The 19,017-nt window shown below is 46.3% G+C and overlaps 1 protein-coding gene across 3 annotated transcripts in view; it reads right to left on the minus strand.

The window, feature by feature from the left end:
- Positions 1-19,017, minus strand: part of NRF1 (nuclear respiratory factor 1) — a 90,999-nt gene that overhangs the window by 41,731 nt on the left and 30,251 nt on the right. For all 3 annotated transcript variants that reach the window (XM_058654895.1, XM_004592529.2, XM_058654896.1), the window contains 3 exons: positions 11,508-11,622; positions 9,989-10,115; positions 8,561-8,701 (listed from right to left, as the gene is read on the minus strand). In XM_058654895.1, coding sequence (XP_058510878.1) covers positions 8,561-8,701; positions 9,989-10,115; positions 11,508-11,622 — 383 coding nt within the window. The remainder of the gene's footprint in view (positions 1-8,560; positions 8,702-9,988; positions 10,116-11,507; positions 11,623-19,017) is intronic.

The raw sequence follows: 19,017 nt of genomic DNA on the forward strand, positions 1-19,017 counted from the left end.
GTGTTCGCCATGTTGGTGTTGCTGGAAGTGGTGTTAGGGGGTGTGTGTGTGTGTGTGTGTGTGTGTTGCTTCAGGCCCCTTCTGATTCCAGACCAGAGTATCTTGAACTTCATTCCATTCCACTTTCCTTCTACCCCAAACTTCGCAAAGGACATAAACCAGGAAAAACTCAGAGATCAGCATTTCATAGGACAAAAGAAGGGCAGGAGGGAGGGAGGGAACTCTCCTTCCATGATGTCTCCTGGGCTTGGTGCAGATAAGGACCCTCCATAGTCCTGTTGGGGGAAATGGGGCCATTCTTGATGGCTCCACAGCAGGGGTGTGGTGAGATCCGCTAAAGACAATTTACAGAGACCCAGAGGAACACTGTCACTGGGCCACGGGCTAGGTGCCTTCCTTCTACACTTGTGGCCCAGGGAGTGGCTGTCCTCACACTGGCTTCTCTGGAAACTCCATTCACCACTGTTCTCCGGCTCTGTGGTAAGGGCTGGGGTGAGGCACAGGGCAGTAGCTAAGGGACCAGGTGTCCCTAAGGGTGTCAATGGGCTTCTGGGTGTCAGAGTTCTCCTCTGGGGCCAGGGGGTGACTTCCTGGAGCTTGCAAGTTTGGGCAAGGCCTAAAGACCAGGGTTAGCAGAAGGGGCAAAGGGAGGAGGAGGAAGAAGAGTGAAAAGCCATTCTTACTACAATAAAAATTAGAAATCAGTAAAATGTTAACTTTCTGCTGTCCAACAATGCATTACACATATACATTCCCAAATACCCTTCTCTTATTCTCTCTTTGCATGCTCTTAAGTGTAGGAATTTTGATGCATTTGTGCTCAAATAACAAGAAAACAGCTTTCAAACAAATGTCTGCCAACTCCACCCCTCCTCAAGAAGTCAGAGACTGTGTAACCAATTGAATGAGAAGGCAGCTGCAACCAAATCATACTGGAAGATGAGTTCCTATGTATCGTTGCTGGAGAAGGGATGTTGCAGGGAAGGAAAACTGAAGAATTTTCAGACTGTGATGGCATTATTGTCTAACACATTGAACTTCCAGGTGGACAAATTCAATTATATTCAAATGGGTAATTAAGAGGCACAGAGAGCAAAGGCGAGATGCTTCCTCACTCAGTGTGACTATCCGTACCGCTGATCTCTGCTGCAAGACGCTGAGCAGCCATGCTTGGATCATATGTGCACTACTCCTGCCTGGCAGAGCCAGCAGGAACAGCAGCTTCTCTTCCAACACATTCCCACAGGATGGAGAAGAAAAGGGAAGTGTATCTTCAGAGTGAGTGACCTCCAGGCCATCTAATGAACACCTCCTTGAAAGACCTCTTCAGTCCTTCCCATTCCAAAGCCTGCACCTCTGTCCCTGCCACCCCGCAACCTAGGACACCATCCCCCTCTGGGATTACAACACCCCTAGAGTTCCAGCTGCCCTTAGGGTGGGTCTTACTAGTCAGCTTCGTTGACCCATGCTGTTTGTACTCTTCATACAAGCGAAGATGCGCCCCGAAGCCAGCTCCTGCCCACCCTCCTCAATGCCAGCCTCCTGCCCACCCTCCTCAATGCCAGCCTCCTGCCCATGGCATCAATCTGATGAACACCCTTCCTTCCAAATTCTACACACTGATTCATAAATACCTGCTGCAAAAGCCCAGTTTCATGTAAAACACAGGTGTTTCATATTGGCCACATACAACTTCCATATAAATAATGTATTTTTAACATGTGCCTAACATCACGGCAGATTTTCAATCTTATTTAACACTATGCTACTGATAAACATGCAAGCTGTTTACAGGTTTTGCTCTACAAACTGCTAGTGTACAGTTCTTTGTATAATACATTTATTTCCTCAGAAGAAATAGAGAAAACAGAAATGCTAGTTAAAGAGCACGTACAGTTAGGATTTTAATAATGCTGCCAGATTTGTCCTCCACGAAGACTTCACCAATCCAAGTCTCACTATGAGTGTAGGACAATACCTTTTGAAAAAATACCTACCCTTGAGGCAGGTGTTACAATGTGGCAGTAAAGCCACTGCCTGCCACGCTGCCATCTGTACGGGTATTAGTGCATGTCCTGGCAGCTCCACTTCCGGTCCATCTCCCTGCTGATGCCTGGGAAAAGCAGAGGAGAGTGGCTCAAGGGTGGCACATGCCACCCACATGATGGTCCTGGCTCCTGCCTTTGGCTGAGCCCAGCCCTGGTCACGTGGTCATGTGGGGCGTGGACCAGTGGATGAAAGTTTGCTCTCATTCTTATGCTTTCTCTTTCTAACTCTGACCTTGTAAATACGTGTGTGTCTGTGTGTGTGTGCGCGCATTGTTTTTATTATTAAGTGTTCTTATTTTGGCTCTAGTGATGTGGGCAAAATTATTTATTTGTAATGTTTCAGTTCCTTTCAAATTTCTTATTTGCCTATTTCTTCTCATTTTATTCGAAAGGTAAAGAGAGATCTTCCATCTGTAATTCACTCCCAAAATGCCTTCAACAGCCAGGATGAGGTCAGATCCAGACTAGGAAGCCTGAAATCTACCTGGTCTCTCACACGAATGCAACGCAAGTGCCTGCGCCGTCACACCTTCCCTCCCAGGGTGGGAGGCAGCAGGAAGACGACTGAAGAGGTTGTACCCCAGGCAGGCACTCCAACAGAGAATAAGCTTGTTCCAAGTGGTGTCTACCACTGCACCAAACTCCTGTTCCTACTTAATGCTCAAAATAAGTTTAAATTACTTTAAAAAAAATTCACCTATAGGAAATATTTATCTATTCTGGCTATTAACTCCTTGTCACAAAAACTGCAAACCTTTCCAACTTTAATTGTATCTCAGGATATATAATTTATATGCCTACTCCTTCTTTTACTATTCCTAAATATACCTTCACTCTTTTATCGTACCCGAGACAGCCAAATTTCTGTTACCCAGATATTCTTGGTCCTACTTAATGCTTTAGAAAACGTGGCACACCATCCCGCAGGTAAGCATCTCTGTGCCTTTTGTGCAAAGCGCCCTGACACGGCTCAGCAGCTGCCTGGCTCAGCGAGGGCTGACACTGTCGTCAGAGCAGCTCCGCAGATGCCTCCTCCTCCAGGTAGGACTTCACCACGCTCAAGTGCGGCCTGGCCTCCAGGAGCTGAAGTTTCCCAGATGAGTCTGCTATGTAGCCAACTTTGAAAGCCACTGAAGTAAAAGAGTTTTAATCTGGTTCTTTCCTTCTTTCTAAATTGTGGCAAAATATATAAGATATAATGTTTGCCATTCAATATAAAAAGTTCAGACGCATTCAGTCATTCACAACGTTGTATAATCGCCCCTAGAATCTACTTCCAGAATTGTATAATTATCCCAACAGAAAGGCCTTACCCAACAAAAACATGAACATGCCATGTCTAGGTGATTTCACTTTAGCTGCATGTTTTCTATTCTTTGAAGCAGAAGAGGCTGGATCTACGCTGTTTAGGCCAAGCCAATGCTTCTGACACCACCGTCCCTTCTCCAGGGGTCAGAATGCCAGCTTCCGGTGACGTGCCTGAGCAGCAGCAAACGGGCCGGGGACTTGGGTCTCCGTCACCCACACAGGAGTCTGGACTGGAGTCCCTGGCGCCCGGCCTGGCCCGACGCAGCAGCTGCTGTCAGCTGACGCAGCCCTCTATCACTCTTGCTTTCTGTTTTTTTGTTTGTTTTCCGGTTACAGAGAAGTTTTATTTGTGAAGTGACCAGGAAAACAGGAGGGGAAAGCACCCTCTGGGGGGTCCAGGAGACAGGGGCCATTGGAAAGGAGAGGTGAGACCCCATCACGCCACCTTTGCATTAATATATATATGTGTGTGTGTATTTTAAAAGACCTCAATTATAACACAACAGAATGAGTCCCAAGTAAAATAAACCAGGTCAGGTCTCGTGACTCGATTCTTCCTAAGGAAGCGCTCGCTGGGCTGGGCGTTTCTGAGGGCTCCCCTCCAGGTGAATGATTGCCACTCTGTTGCATCACTACTCCAGGGACTACCAAGGCAACAGAGAAGCCCAGTGAGAATAAGAGGAGGGCACCAAGGCCAAACGGGAAGAGGGAAGGAAAGGGAAAGAGAGAAGGTGCTGACCAGTAACACTAAGTTTTCTAGAGATGTGCATCTATTACAGTCTTTGACTGGGTCATTTCTAATATGGATTCCAAAAAGAGCCCACAACCTTATAAGAGTAACAGGGTCCTATAGGATTCCATGGAGGTGAAGAACCAAATAGATCTTCCACTAGCAAATTCCTGATTCTTGTGAAACGCTGCATTTCCCTAACTTCCCGCGTCAGCTGAGTCAGCGGCACTGGCATCAGCCGGGAGCTGGCCAGCCAGGCTGAGACCTCACTAGAGACCTACAAGTTACCTGCAGGAGGAACACAGCTCCCAATGATGCCCTGGCTCTGGATTTTAGTATCCTAGAGAAAAGGGTTACCCTGATGTCAACATCTCTGAAAAACACAACTTCACTATTTCACTGTAAACGCATTCTGACGTTGCAGCACGTACTCCAAACCAACCACTCTCCCTGCATCTCAACTTCCTCCAACTCCCACAAAGTGTGGGCAGACAGGTGAGCATTCACACTACAGGGTTGTGTGGTTTCTATTTCATAATGACACACAAAAAATAGGCTATTGGTATCAAGCTACATTTTGAACAGTAGAGAAAAAATCATGTTAGGTAAAATATCACATTTACAAATAATTTACTTTTATCTAAACACAACCCATACACACACACCCTTCCTCCCAGAGCAACTTCATGCAACCACAGAGTGCCTTTCATTCCCACAGAAACCCAGATACTCCATGATTTCTAAGGATGAAGGAGATTTTGAGAGTCTTTAATCCAAGAAATGCTTTTAACATATTAAATGTTTACTGTGGATTCAATGGAAGGCTCACTCTGGGAGCTGATGGCAGTTCTATAGGAAAAGGGAGTGGCAGGCCAGGAGTAGGGACTCAGACCCAAGCAAGCTGTGCTTCCACTAATCACTCAGTGTCTTCATAAATTGCTTTTTCTATCCATGCCTCAATTTTCAACTGGTAAAATAACATGGTCATTTGTATTGTCCCATTTAAGTTCAGGGTTCATTAACTTTCCACAAAGCACGGGTGAGGGATCGCATGTTTGATCATCTGCAAGTTAGCAGGGGCTGGCACTGCGGCATCACAGCTTCATCCTCCATCTGTGGTGCGGGCAGCCCACCTGGGTGCTGGTTTGAGTTTTAGCTGCCCCGCTTCCAATCCAGCTCCCTCCTAATGACCTGAGAAATCAATGGAGGGTGGCCCAGATCCTTGCGTCGCGGCATCCATGTGGGAGACCTGGAAGAGGCTCCAAGATCCTGACTTCAGACTGGCCCAGTTCTGGTCACTGCTACTATTTGGACAGTAAGCCAGAAGATGGAAGATCCCTGTCTCTCCCTCTTTGTCCACCTTCTCTATGTAATTCTGCTTTTCCAATGAAAATAAATACATATATTTTTTAAAAAGTTAGTACAAGAAACATGTATAATTAGTGTTAATGATTAGTAATAATAGTTTTGTGTGATGTATTAGCAAAGCACTTTATAGTATAGTATCTCGTTTCTTCTTCCTCTTCCTCTAGAAGGTAGGAGGGCCTGTTTATTTTCACTTGCAGAAGCTGAAAGTGAGTAGTGGAGTAATAGTCACGGAATTTGGACTAGTGACCCAGTCTTGTGACTCAGTACTCTGTCCACTAAACCATGGTAACTTTCTAACAGCAAAGAGTGAATAAAGTGCAAAACATGGGAGCAATACTGAACACCACTTGCTCTCTCCGGCAGCTTCCCAGCACGCTGCAGGGCAGTGCACAGTCACACCATCACCTCCAAGGGCTGAGTGCAGCCGAGATAACGACACTGTGTGTGTCACTCAAGTTTCCTTAGGATTATAAATAATGGCTACGCATTGCTTCCTTGAATATAAAATAGAAAAGTTCTTTCTGGGAGCTGTATGAAACGAGTTATTCCTTTAAAGCACTCTGGTGTACCTTCCCACACACGGCAGGCACATGAGGAAAAATGGGCGATTTAACAAGAGTTGCTGATATCTTCACTATAACAAAGAAAAGCAATCTTCGCACAAAATAAAGCAGAAATGTTATCAACTGCATATTTTAAAAAATTCAAGTCTAGGGGCTGGAGCTGAGGCACAGTGAGTAAAGCTGCCACCTGCAACACCAGCGTCCCATATCGGAGGGCTGGCTCTGCCTCAGGCCAGCTCCCTCCAACAGGCCTGTGAAGGCCGTGGAAGATGACCCAACAGGGTGAGTCCCTGCCACCTATGTGGGAGACTTGGGTGGATTCCTGGCTCCCCGTTTTCGCTAGGCCCAGCCCTTAGGTGTTACGGCACTGAAGGGTGCACCAGCAACTACAAGTCACAGAAAAAAAAAGTTTCAAATATTTTACCTCCAAAATGGTAACCACAGCATTTGCTCTGACTTCTGTGGTTTTCAGTCACTTGACATTAAAAACCCAACATCTATAATGATCTGATATTACCAAAACTCCAGAATATTTCAACACAATCCACTAACTGTGACAAAAAGGAAAAGCGCTGGGCCTGGCGTGCTAGCCTAGTGGCTAAAGTATGTGCCTTGCACGCATGGGGATCTCACATAGGTACCAGTTTGCATCCTGGATGTTCCACTTCCCATCCAGCTCCCTGCTTGTGGCCTGGGAAAGCAGTCGAGGACGGCCCAAAGCCTTGGGACCCTGTGTGGGAGACCCGGAAGAGCTCCTGGCTCCTGACTTCGGATCGGCACAGCACCGGCCCATTGCGCTCACTTGGGGAGTGAATCATCGGATGGAAGATCTTTCTCTCTGTCTCTCCTCTTCTATGTATATCTGACTTTGCAATAAAAACAAAATAAATCTTTAAAAATATATATACATCTTTAACAACAACAAAAAAGGGAAAAGTGCCCATCACAGAAAATGTGATATATTTTAAAGCATGTTTGATTTCGATCAAATCTTGATTAAGCTCTTTTGTTGTTCTTTTTTTTTTTAAAGATTCATTTTATTTTTATTACAAAGTCAGATATACAGAGAGGAGGAGAGATAGAGAGGAAGTGCAGCTGCCGGGATTAGAACCAGCAACCATATGAGATCCCAGTGCATTCAAGCGAGGACCTTAGCCACTAGGCTACGCCACCGGGCCCATCTTTTGTTGTTCTTGAAAGGTAAAGTTACAGAGGGAGAAACAAAGAGGTCTTCCACCTTTTGGTACACTCCCTACGTGGCCGTAACAACTGCGGCAGAGCCAGGAGATGGTCTCCCACAGGAGCAGCAGCACCCTCTGCTCTGATGTGCAATGCCTTCTGTTGCCCTCCCAGGCATTCTAGCAGAAGACTACGCCTGGCACCCTAACATTGGATGCCTATGCTACAGGTGTGGTTTAACCCGGGCTGCCAGAGCCGGTGCCACCACACTATCATTTTCAAAGCTAAAAAAAGGTCAAAGGGACGATCTCAGCAAATACAGAGGGCTGCTATTTGTACGGCTAAGTAACTGACTTCCCTTCTCAAAGGGAGAGTAGCCGATCAATGACTAGAAGTGTGGCTCTCCGAGTTTCAGCTTTTTATTTCCATAGAAAGGAAAGTCTTATTTTTATTTAATTTTTAATGATTTATTTATTTTTATTTGAAAGGCAAATCTGTAGAGACAAGGAGAGACAAAAAGAGATCTTCCTTATGCTGGTTCACTCCCTCAATGGTGGCAATGGCAGGAGCTGGGCCAGTCCAAAGCTGGGAGCCTGGAGCTTTCTCTGGGTCTCCCCTGTGGGTGCAGGAATCCAAGGACCGGAGCCATGCCCTGATGCTTTCCTTAGCATGTTACCAGGGAGCTAGACTGAAGCGGGACAGCCAGGATTTGAAGCAGCACCCAGATGGAGGCGTAACCTATCCTGCCATGGTGCCAATCCTGGGAAGCAGCACTCAGATGGAGGCGTAACTTATCCTGCCATGGTGCCAATCCTGGGAAGCAGCACCCAGATGGAGGCGTAACCTATCCTGCCATGGTGCCAATCCTGGGAAGCAGCACTCAGATGGAGGCGTAACTTATCCTGCCATGGTGCCAATCCTGGGAAGCAGCACCCAGATGGAGGCGTAACCTATCCTGCCATGGTGCCAATCCTGGGAAGCAGCACCCAGATGGAGGCGTAACCTATCCTGCCATGGTGCCAATCCTGGGAAGCTTAGCGCAGTGGCAGCATTCAGAATTCACAATGAGAGGCAGAGCTCAGCCAAGAGGATCTGAAACGTTTACTTGATTATGACTGAAATTCCCAGCATTCTCCAAAGCTTCTTCACGCAATGCACAGGCCACAAGGAACAGCAGCACTGCGAGCAGCAGGTGTCCCGAGGTCTCCCTCAGCAGAGGTGACTTCCACGTCCCCTGTCTCGCTATCAGACTCCGGCTGCATCTCGCTCTCTGCCAGTATCACTTAGGGCCAAAATGGGCAAGGGATGAGGCCTGCCCACGCTGGAGCCTCTAGCCTTCGTATCTCCTCCCCCCAACCCCTCACCTGGGTCATTTTGTCCACAGAGACTGGAATTCCGTCAATAGTGAGAGGTGGCAGTTCTGAATTAACCTCCTGTGGCGCAGGGGCGTGTTCTGCCAGAGCCGACTCCAGGTCTTCCAGGATCATGCTCTTGTACTTACGCACCTGCAGGGAATTAAGGACAGCAGTAAACAAGGTGCCCACAACCAGAGAGGATTGGAGCAGCCAGGCAACAAGGCGGTGGGTGGGACTAACCTCACCAAGCCACTGCAGAGGCCCAGGAACAACACCTGAACAACCAGCAGGTGAAAGTACCCACTTTCCCAAAGACATCCCATTGAACAAAACAAAGTGAAAAGATGATGAAATTATAGGAAGCAGCACTAGGAAGAAGCACGTGGAGAGAAATTGATGGGAACAGTTTCTCGGCTCAACTCCTGTTTTCTCTGTCCACGCAGTACAGTGCCCACCACTTGTTCCAGAGCTGACGGCAATGACATTCTGCACTCCCCAGGCCTCAGCTTAACCCAGCTGTGGTAGGTGACTGTCAAAGCAATTTCCAAACACTACACCTTCCAGGTAGTGTTTTCATAGTATGCCTTTCCCTGAACTTTTCAAAGATGTCTCGTAATTGGCATTTTAGGCTAACAAACTTCATGCTAATAAAAAGCAAAATAAAAACCTTAAATCTTCACATATCATCATTCTAAAAGTGATTCAAAATTACTGTAGCCAGATAAAGAATAGTTTATAGTATGCAAATATGCAAGGGCAAAATGACTATACAATGAAAATGTTTAAGTATTTTTCTAAAGTAAAGTAGTAAGTTAAATCAATTATTTAAAAAATTACCAATTGGATTTCAAATATCTAATCAATAAAATAATCCCAGTTTTGTCTCACAACTTTGACATCTTGGAACTTAAACTCATTTGTTAACAAAAAATAATTTTTCCCATTGTACCTGGTAAGGTAATGTATCTTGATTTGTATGCAGTGGTTTGAAAAACCAGTCCTGGGCCCGGCGGCGTGGCCTAGCGCTTAAGTCCTCACCTTGAAGGCGCCGGGATCCCATACGGGCACCGGTTTCTAATCCCAGCAGCTCCACTTCCCATCCAGCTCCCTGCTTGTGGCCTGGGAAAGCAATTGAGGTCGGCCCAAAGATTTGGAACCTTGCACCAGCGTGGGAGACCCGGAAGAGGTTCCAGGTTCCCGGCTTCGGATCGGCGCAGCACTGGCCATTGCGCTCACTTGGGGAGTGAACCATAGGACGGAAGATCTTCCTCTCTGTCTCTCCTCTCTGTATATCTGATTTTGTAATAAAAATAAATAAATCTTTAAAAAAAAAAAAAGAAAAGAAAAACCAGTTCTTACTCCCCCCGAAGGAGGGGCCGAAATGCCACCTGCAAAACACTGGACCACGAGCCCAGACAGCGAGCCACGAACACTTACCACATTCTCCAAAGGTGCTGCACCAAACACTTTGAACACGGGGTTGGGCTTGGAGGGCGAGATGCACAGCACGATGGCCTGCTGGCCCACTCGAGTGGTGTATTCGTCTAATGTGGCTCGAAGCTTCCTGAATCAGAATGACAAGATTAAAAACCAATTAAAGAAGAGAGAGGGGCAGGGAGCCAGGACAGTGGCAGGAGGGCTAAGCCACTGGCTGTGGCACTGGCATCCCATATGAGGGCCATTTTGTGTCCCAGCTGCTCCACTTCCCATCCAGCTCCTTCCTTCCGGCCTAGGAAAGCAGCAGAGGATGCCCCAAGTCCTTGGGCCCCGGCATCCTTAGCTCCTGGTTTTAGATCGGCTCAAGGGTCAGAGTTAAACTGTTGCTTGGAATAGCCGCATCCCACATTGGCACACAGGGTGTGAATCCTGCAGCCATTTCTACTTGTCCCCTGCTAATGTGCACCCAGGCAACTGTCAAGTACTTGGTACCTGTCACCATGTGGGAGACCCACATAGAATTCTGGACTCCTGGCTGCAGGCCTTGCCCAGAGCCAATCAGCAGATGAAACACTTCTCCCCCAAAACCATACTACCGCTCTGCCTTTCAAATACATGAAAATTTTAAAAAGATGAAAAGTGATACAGACATAAATTTCTATTTAAACTGAGATAAATAGCTCTGATCAGACAATCTTGCTTGTCTAATGCGTATAGGTAAGTATGAGGCCTGACATCCTACCAGAAATACGTGAGGGAGCAGTGCAATAGCTCAACTGGCTAACCCTACCCCTACCCCTACAGGCACTGCCATCCCATATAAGCACTTCCCACCCAGCTCCCTGCTTGTGGCCTGGGGCAGTAGTACAGGATGGCCCAAAGCCTTGGGACCCTGTACCCGTGTGGGAGACCTGGAGGAAGTTCCAGGTTCCTGGCTCTGGATCGGTGCAGCACCCACCGTTGCTGCTCACTTGGGGATCTTCCTCTCTGTCTCTCCTCCTCTCTGTATATCTGACTTTCCAATAAAAATTAGAAGCAAAAAATTTATTTGTTTTTATTGGAAAGGCAAATTTATAGAGAGGAGAGACAGAAAGATCTTCCATCCATTGGTTCAATGGCCAGAGCTGAACTGATCCGAAGCCAGGAGCCTCGAACTTCCTCGAGGTCTCCCACACGGGTGCAGGGTCCCAAGGCTTTGGGCCGTCCTCGACTGCTTTCCCAGGCCACAAACAGAAAGCTGGATGGGAAGTGGAGCTGCCGGGATTAGAACCAGCGCCCATATGGGATCCTGGTGCATGCAAGGCGAGGACTTTAGTCATCAGGCCCAAAAACAAATATTTTAAAACTTATTAATGTGACAGTGTACATCTGTTTTCAATTAATTCTGTAAGTGTACCATTAAGATGAGAGGTGTCCTGGGGACTCCTACCTGGTATCGCCATACATCTAACCCTGCAGGTCCTAACTCTGTCAGCAATAAACCAGCGGAGAGGCAATGAGGACAGGGTCAGGGCCTCACCGAAGCAAGCGTGTCTGCTGTCTCTTCCGAATGGAAGGGTTGGACTCGAACACGTGAGGTCGTTTCCGCTTCTTTCCAGTTGCCACGGCAGCAGCCGCAGCCATCCCCACAGGCCCTGAAATAAGGAGTGTAATCTGAGGTTGGGCAGACGCCTGTCCAAGGCAGCAGGAATGAAAGCTACAGAAAAGGCAGCATTTGTCCCTACCACCTTGTCCACACACAAAGGAAGTTTCTGATCATCAGCCTGCATCATTACTGTTTGACACATTATGCTATGAATTACCCATAAAATTTACAATGAATCTTTTAAAATAAGCAAATGACTTACACCTCCCTAGCACATACCAGCTTGACTTCTGTATAATGTTGGTTTTGTTTTGTTTTGTTTTGCCAGCATGCCCATACTGTTATGGCAATACTCTCAGAAGTGCTAGAAAAACGGCAGCATCGAGAAGAAAAGCCTGCCAAATTGGAAGGGAAAAAATCACAGACTCCAAATTTGCCTAGTGCGTCTCTGCTCCTCCGTCCACTCCTGGAGGACGCTGCCCGGCCGAGGGAGCTGGAGACGGCCACGCACACTTGGAGCAACACAAACCGCACCTGTACAAGGAGCAGCCGGAACAACTCCACCTTAACTGGAAACCTGTCCTTACATATCTGGGAACTGTGCCAAAAATGGAGATGATGACCACAAGGTCAAGTTGATGAAAGCCTCCTGGCAGAACAGCAATGAGTACTTCCCTACTCTAAGAGGAAAACATTAATGAAAGTTGGTCTGGCCCACTACAAACCTAACACACAATCATTTTCTTTGAAGGATAGACCCTATGGAATCTTTGTAGTTTGAGTCCTGTGAGTTGAGCATATTTAAAGGCATCCTCCCTTTATCACCACTGTGAACCCTGTAAAATGCTTAATAAATTAGGTTTAATTTCTCATATTTATACTGACATATATATTCTAGTGGTGGGATTAACATAAACTCTCCTGAAATGCCTCTCTGTGCCTAGTAGCACCCTTGTTTTGGTTGAAAGAAATCTCTCCAAAGACACCCCCACCAATGTCCATAAAAAAGGCCTGCTTTTTTTTTTTTTTTTTACTTTACTTTCCAGCATAAATCGCTGGTAGAGAAAAAAAGTGGTTCCTCTTCTCTAACATTTTACTGTTTTAAACTGTGGTAAGGAAGCTTAATGTGAAATCTCCCTTCTTTATAAACTTCTTACGCATCGTGAATTATAGGCAGGATGCTGTACAGTTCTAGAAATTACTCTTCCTATTGCCCAAAGCACCGTGAGCGGCACCTCTCCATTGTCCCTGCCAGTCACTGTCGAAGGCCGGTCTACCCTATTTTACATCTCTGATGTAAGTGAATGGGAAAGGATGTGTCTTTGTGCTAATGTCCCCAGGCTAACCCACGCTGTCATCCACAGCACGGAGTCCCCCTGAACAATCCGCTCTGTGGATGTACGTGCACCCTGGTTACTGTGCACAAAGCAGCAATGAACATGAAGGTGAAAATACCTTTGGGATCTTGCCTCTAATTCTTCTGGATAAACATTCCAAAGTATTAACCCAGAAGTAAACCTGCTATATCACACAATAATTTAAATCAGTTTGTCATTAAAATGTATTTGACAATCAGAGAAAGAGTTTCTGTCCTAATTGCCTGCAATGACTGGGGAGTGGGGCTGGAAGGAGCACAGCTGGGAGTCCAAAACGTTAATCGGTCTCTCACGCGGGGACGCTGGGACAGGACCATCACTACTGCCTCTCTGGATCTGCATTAAAGGGAAGTGGAATCAACAGTTAGGAGTGGGGTGTCAGGACCAGAATGGTGGCAGAGCAAGTGAGTCCTCTGCTTGCAATTCCAGCATCCCATATGTGCACCAATTCATGTCCCAGCTAACCCACTTCCAAACCAGCTCCCTGCTAATGGCCTGGGAAAGCAGTGGGTGGTTCAAAGCCCTGCACCTACACCGAGACCAGCAAGAAGCTCCTGGTTCCCAGCTTCCCACGGTCAACTCTGGCTGTCGTGGCTGCCTAGAGAGGAACCAGCAGATGGAAGACCTGTCTGTCTTTCCCTCTCTGACTCTGACCTTCAAGTAAATAACAAATACATCTCTTAAAAAAGAGACCAGAAAGGTAGCAGTCTAGCAACTCAACAGGCTAATCCTCCCCTGGCAAGTGCTGCAATCTCATTTGGATGCAGGTTCATGTCCTGGATGCTCCACTTCCCATCCAGCTCCTGCTTACAGCATGGGAAGGCAGTGGAAAACGGCCCAAAGTCTTGGGCTCCTGTGCCCACATGGGAGGCTGGGAACAAATTCCAGACTCCTGGCTTCAGACTCAGCCATTTGGAGAGTGAACCAGCGGATGGAAGACTCTGTCTCTTCTTCTCTCCATGGAATTTTTCAAGACAAAAATAAAAATCTTAAAAAAAGAAAAAAGTGGGAATTCAAATCAAGGTACTTCGTTATACACCTTGGGTGTCCTAATCAGATAATTGGCAACAGTTTCCTGTGAGAGGTCTCCTATGAGTTTAATTGGCATTCCTTTATATGTCAATTGATTTTTTTCACGTGCACATTTAAGGATCTTTTCCTTATGTTCGATTGAAGAGGGCTTGATGATCATGTGTCATGGTGAAGATTGCTTTTGGTCGACCTTGTTGGGAGTTCTGTGCCCCTCGTGGATATTGTTTCCCAAGTCTTTCTCTAGATTAGGCAAATTTTCCCTTATTATTTCATTGAATACACCTTTAATCCCAGCTTCTCTTTCTGTACCTTCTGGGACTCCCATAACACTTATATTTGGTCTTTTAATAGTGTCTTTCAATTCTTGAATACTTTTTTGAACTTGACCCAGCTCTGCTTCCAGCTTTCTGTTTGTTTCCCCCTGGTGACAGGAAATACCTTCTAATTTTGAGATTGTTTCTTCTGCCTCCATCATTCTATTTTGGAGACTCTCCACTATACTTTTAAGTTGCTCCACTATTACTTTTTAAGTTGCAAGAAATGCATTTGCAGGTATCCTCCCGAAATGGCTGCCAGGACTCCAACTGGGCCACACCTAGGCTTCTGGGCACCTTTCTGCTTCCCCAGGCACAACAGAAGGAAGCTGGATGGGAAATGTGGTGCTCACATGGACTGTTTCCCATGGTGGTGGCTCCATTTCACAGTGTCACTAGCAGCACACAAGGGTTGCAAATGCTCTGTAACCTGCCAGTGTGGGGGATCGCGTGGCTGTGAGGCGCAGTGCCCTGGTGGTGCTCCTGCCAGTGTGGGGGATCGCGTGGCTGTGAGGCAGTGCCCTGGTGGTGCTCCCTCTGTGGCTGAGCTGCTCTTCACAACCTTGCTGCCTATTTGTATATCTACTTTGAGGGATGTCTAATCTAGCCCTTTTAAGCAGATTACTTTTTTGCTATTGAGTTATAGGAGTGAAAACAGTCATACATATAAACAATACTGAATTAATTTTTACATTTTGCTAGACTTATCTATCCATCTTCCTATCCACTCAAAGTCCATGTTAGATTTTCTTGAGGCAGGGGAGAAACTGTATTTAAAAAATATCGAAATACTTCAGCAAACATATCATTAGATAGTTTAATACTCATTTCTAATTTTTCCTTTGGAAGTAAAACTTTGGTATAATACAATGTATAAAGCTAAGAGCATAGTCAGCGATTTTTAATGTACATAGTTATGAAGCCCAGACCCTTATCAAGACACAAAAAGTTGTCTCACACAAACTTCCAGGCATTCCCACGGACTGCAACGCATCACTGTCATCATGTTTTTAACCCTACACAGTTCACACTGTGTAAGGCTTCTTTCACTTAGAATAATGTTTACAGATTTTACAGATTTTGCTACTCAAATGTGTTAATAGTTTGTTCCTTTTTCTATTGCTGAGTAATTTTCCACTGTAAGAATAAACTGGTTTGTTTTTCCATTATCCTGCTGACACTTGTGCTATTTAGCTATTACAAATAATGCCACTCAATTTGATTATTGATAAACTCAGTGCAATTCGAATAAAACCCCCCCAACATGAATTTTAATAGAACTTGAAAAGCTAACCCTAAATTATTTCAAGTGCAAAAGGCCAAGTACAGGAAGAACAACTAATTAGATCGGATGAATCGGAGGTACTTCTCCCACCACACATTAATAATCACCATAAAGCTATAGTCATTAAGCCACCATGGCCCAGCTATTGGCAAGAGCCTAGGTTGGGGGCCCAGCACAGTGGCCTAGTGGCTAAAGTCCTCGCCTTGAACGCACCAGGATCCCATATGGGCGCCAGTTCTAATCCCGGCAGCTCCACTTCCCATCCAGCTCCCTGCTTGTGGCCTGGGAAAGCAGTCGAGGACGGCCCAAAGCTTTGGGACCCTGCACCCACATGGGAGACCTGGAAAAGGTTCCAGGTTCCTGGCTTCGGATCGGCTCAGCACCGGCCGTTGCAGTCACTTGGGAAGTGAATCATCAGACGGAAGATCTTCCTCCCTGTCTCTCCTCCTCTCTGTATATCTGACTTTGTAGTAAAAAATAAATAAATCTTAAAAAAAAAAAAAAAAAAAAAAGAATTGCACTGAGTTAAGCTGGATCACAAAGTAAAGCGTGATGCCTGAAGGACAGCATCCCAGAGAAACCCAGACAGGAAAACAGGGAGAATCATTCTCGTTTGCAGCAAGTGTAAGAGTCAAAGATTATGAACAACCTACGCAATCTATCAACAAATGAGATCCTCAGGAAACCAGTGCAATATCAAACAGGAGCTGAAACAAAGTATGTTGCCACACTATCAACATGGATAAATCTCAGAAAAATAGAACTAAGCAAAATAATCACTATTAATGGAAATACAGAATCAGTGACACCACTGATATAAAATTTAAGGTATGTACTATGTATCATTTAATTGCATATACACATACAGCAAAAATTTGCATAAAGAACTATAAGAGAAGGAACAGTGAATGTTTGGTTCAGTAGTTAAGTCATCTATATTCCATATCAGAATGCCGTTCAAGTCCCACTACTATGCTTCGGATTCAGCTTCCTTCAGTGCACACCAGGGAGGCAGGAGATGGCGACTTATGTCCCTGAGTCCCTGCCATCCATGTGGAGATGAATTTTCCAACTCCTGGCTTCGGCCTAGCCACGGACCTAGGTGTTAGGTGTTTTTTGGAAATGTGCCAGGGAATGGAAGACCCCTGTGTTTGCCTCTCTTTAAAAACAAAACAAACAAAAACCAGAATTGTGAGAGAATGATATAAAGACCAAATCTAGATTCACAGCTAACTCAGTTTTAAAGGAAGAATAGACAGCGTGTATTAGCAGGACGTTGGATTAGAAAGACATACGCTGGAAGTTACAATGCCATTTGTAATTTTTGCTCCTTAAAAAAGATCTGAAGCAGGCCACTGTAATGGCTCCAACTGACTAATCCTCCTCCAAGAGCCAAGATCCTGTTTCGGCACAATTCGTGTCCAGACTGCCCCACTTCCCATCCAGCTCCCTGCCTGTGGCCTGGGAAAGCAGTCCAGGACGGCCCAAAGCTTTGGGACCCTGTACCCGCGTGGGAGACCTGGAAGAAGCTCCTTGCTCCTGGCTTCGGATCAGCTTAGCTTTGACTGTTGCAGCCATTTAGGGAATGAACCAGCAGATGGAAGATCTCTCTGTCTATCCTTTCTATAAGATCTGATTTTCCAATAAAACTGAGTGAATATTCAAAAAAAAAAAAAAAAAGAGGAAAGAAAGAAAAAGAAAAAGAAGACACTGAAGCAGACATACCAAGCTGGGATTGATAGCTGCCACAGGCAGGTGGCCTTGCTAGACAGCTTAACAACAACACATTGCACTAACCTACTTACAGACCCTACCCCTTTGTGCTTCAGAGAAAATGAAAGAATAATTTTGATTTTGTTAAAAAAAAATATTCTAGGGCCTGGCACAAAGGTTAAATGGCTAAATCAAGTGCCGGGATCCCATATAGGCACTGGCTCGTGTCCCAGCTGCTCCACTTCCCATCCAGCTCCCTGCTTGTGGCCTGGGAAAGCAGTGGAGGATGGCTCAAGGCCTTGGGACCCTATACCCACGTGGGAGACCTGGAGAAGCTCCTGGCTCCTGGCTTCAGATTGGTGCAGCTCCAGCTGTTGTAGCCGTATCTTCTAAAATTAATATTGGTGACTGAATGAAAACAGGCTATCTTGAGGCCAGTGCCATGGCCTTGTAGATTAGCCTATGCGTGCAGTGGCAGCATCCCACATGGGCTCTGGTTTGTGTTCCAGTTGCTGTTCTGCTTCCAATCCAATTCCCTGTTAATGTGCCTGGCAAAGCAGCAAAAGCTGGCCCAAGTCTTTGGGCCTTTGCACTGACATGGGAGACCTGGAAGAAGCTCCAGACTCCTGGCTTTGGACCAGCCCAGTTCTGGCAATTGCCGCCACTTGGGAAGTGAACCAGCATCTCTCTCTGCACAGATCTGCCTTTCAATGAAAAATAAACACATTTTCAAAAGCAGCAGCAGCAGTTACCTTGGCTTTACAACTGTTGACCTCCTGTTGTCACAGTACTCCTACACCTGCCCCTTGGAGCACTGTCTAGGTCTCTCTGGAGGGCAGCATGCTGTGTCAATGGTTAGCGTGGTGCAGACCCCTGCTCTACCTCGTCCCGACTGCGGGCTGAAGGAGAGCACAAAGCTAGGGCAGCTAGCCACAGCTCCTCGCTGCCTCTGCCGCACAGTCCCTGCTCGGTGGGCTCCCCCTCAGGCCTGCCTCCCCCTGCCCAGAAGCCCACAGATCGCTCAGTCTAAAGCAGCAACTGCACCCTCCCATGAGCTCATTGCAGCATTTACTTCAGAGCCTTCAGCTCCATCTAAAATTATTTTACTTGACTATCTGTACCCCTCCCTCCAAAGTGGGCTGTCAGTGTCTTCAGGAGCAAATGCTTTCTTGCCTTGCTCACAGGAACTACACCATACAGACAGCACAGCCTCGCTGGACCTCCGCTCCACACAGGCCACCTGAAGTGTCGTCCTGACCTTCGCCCTAGGACGGTGCAGTCCAGGGGTCGGCAAAGCCTTGTCCCAAGGCACCCCTTCCCTCACAGGGGAGAGGCCGACCTGGATTCACTGTGTTAGGCTGCCCTCTTCTGGGCAGCATAAGAATTTCCCAAAATACACTGTACAAACATCTCATGGTTTGCCACAGGTTCTCGTTTTAAAACTCACCACCTGAGAAGCACACAGTGGATAATAACTGACACTGATAAGAGTATACTCTGTGTTGTATCTCTCTGCGCACCCCTGACTGCAAAGATCATTTAAAAAATCTAGGATTCTGACTTGATTTCATGTCCAGCTTTTCCTAAATCTTTTCTAATTCAAGAATATTCCTTATATAACACCAGACTCATTCAGGAACGCTTTACAGGCAGTCTACTCATCATGATGCTAAAACAAATGTGAATAAAAGAGAATGATATAAAATACAGCTCAGCTTTAAGTC

The sequence above is a fragment of the Ochotona princeps genome, chromosome 25, assembly GCF_030435755.1.
Source record: "Ochotona princeps isolate mOchPri1 chromosome 25, mOchPri1.hap1, whole genome shotgun sequence".
Taxonomy (NCBI): domain Eukaryota; kingdom Metazoa; phylum Chordata; class Mammalia; order Lagomorpha; family Ochotonidae; genus Ochotona; species Ochotona princeps.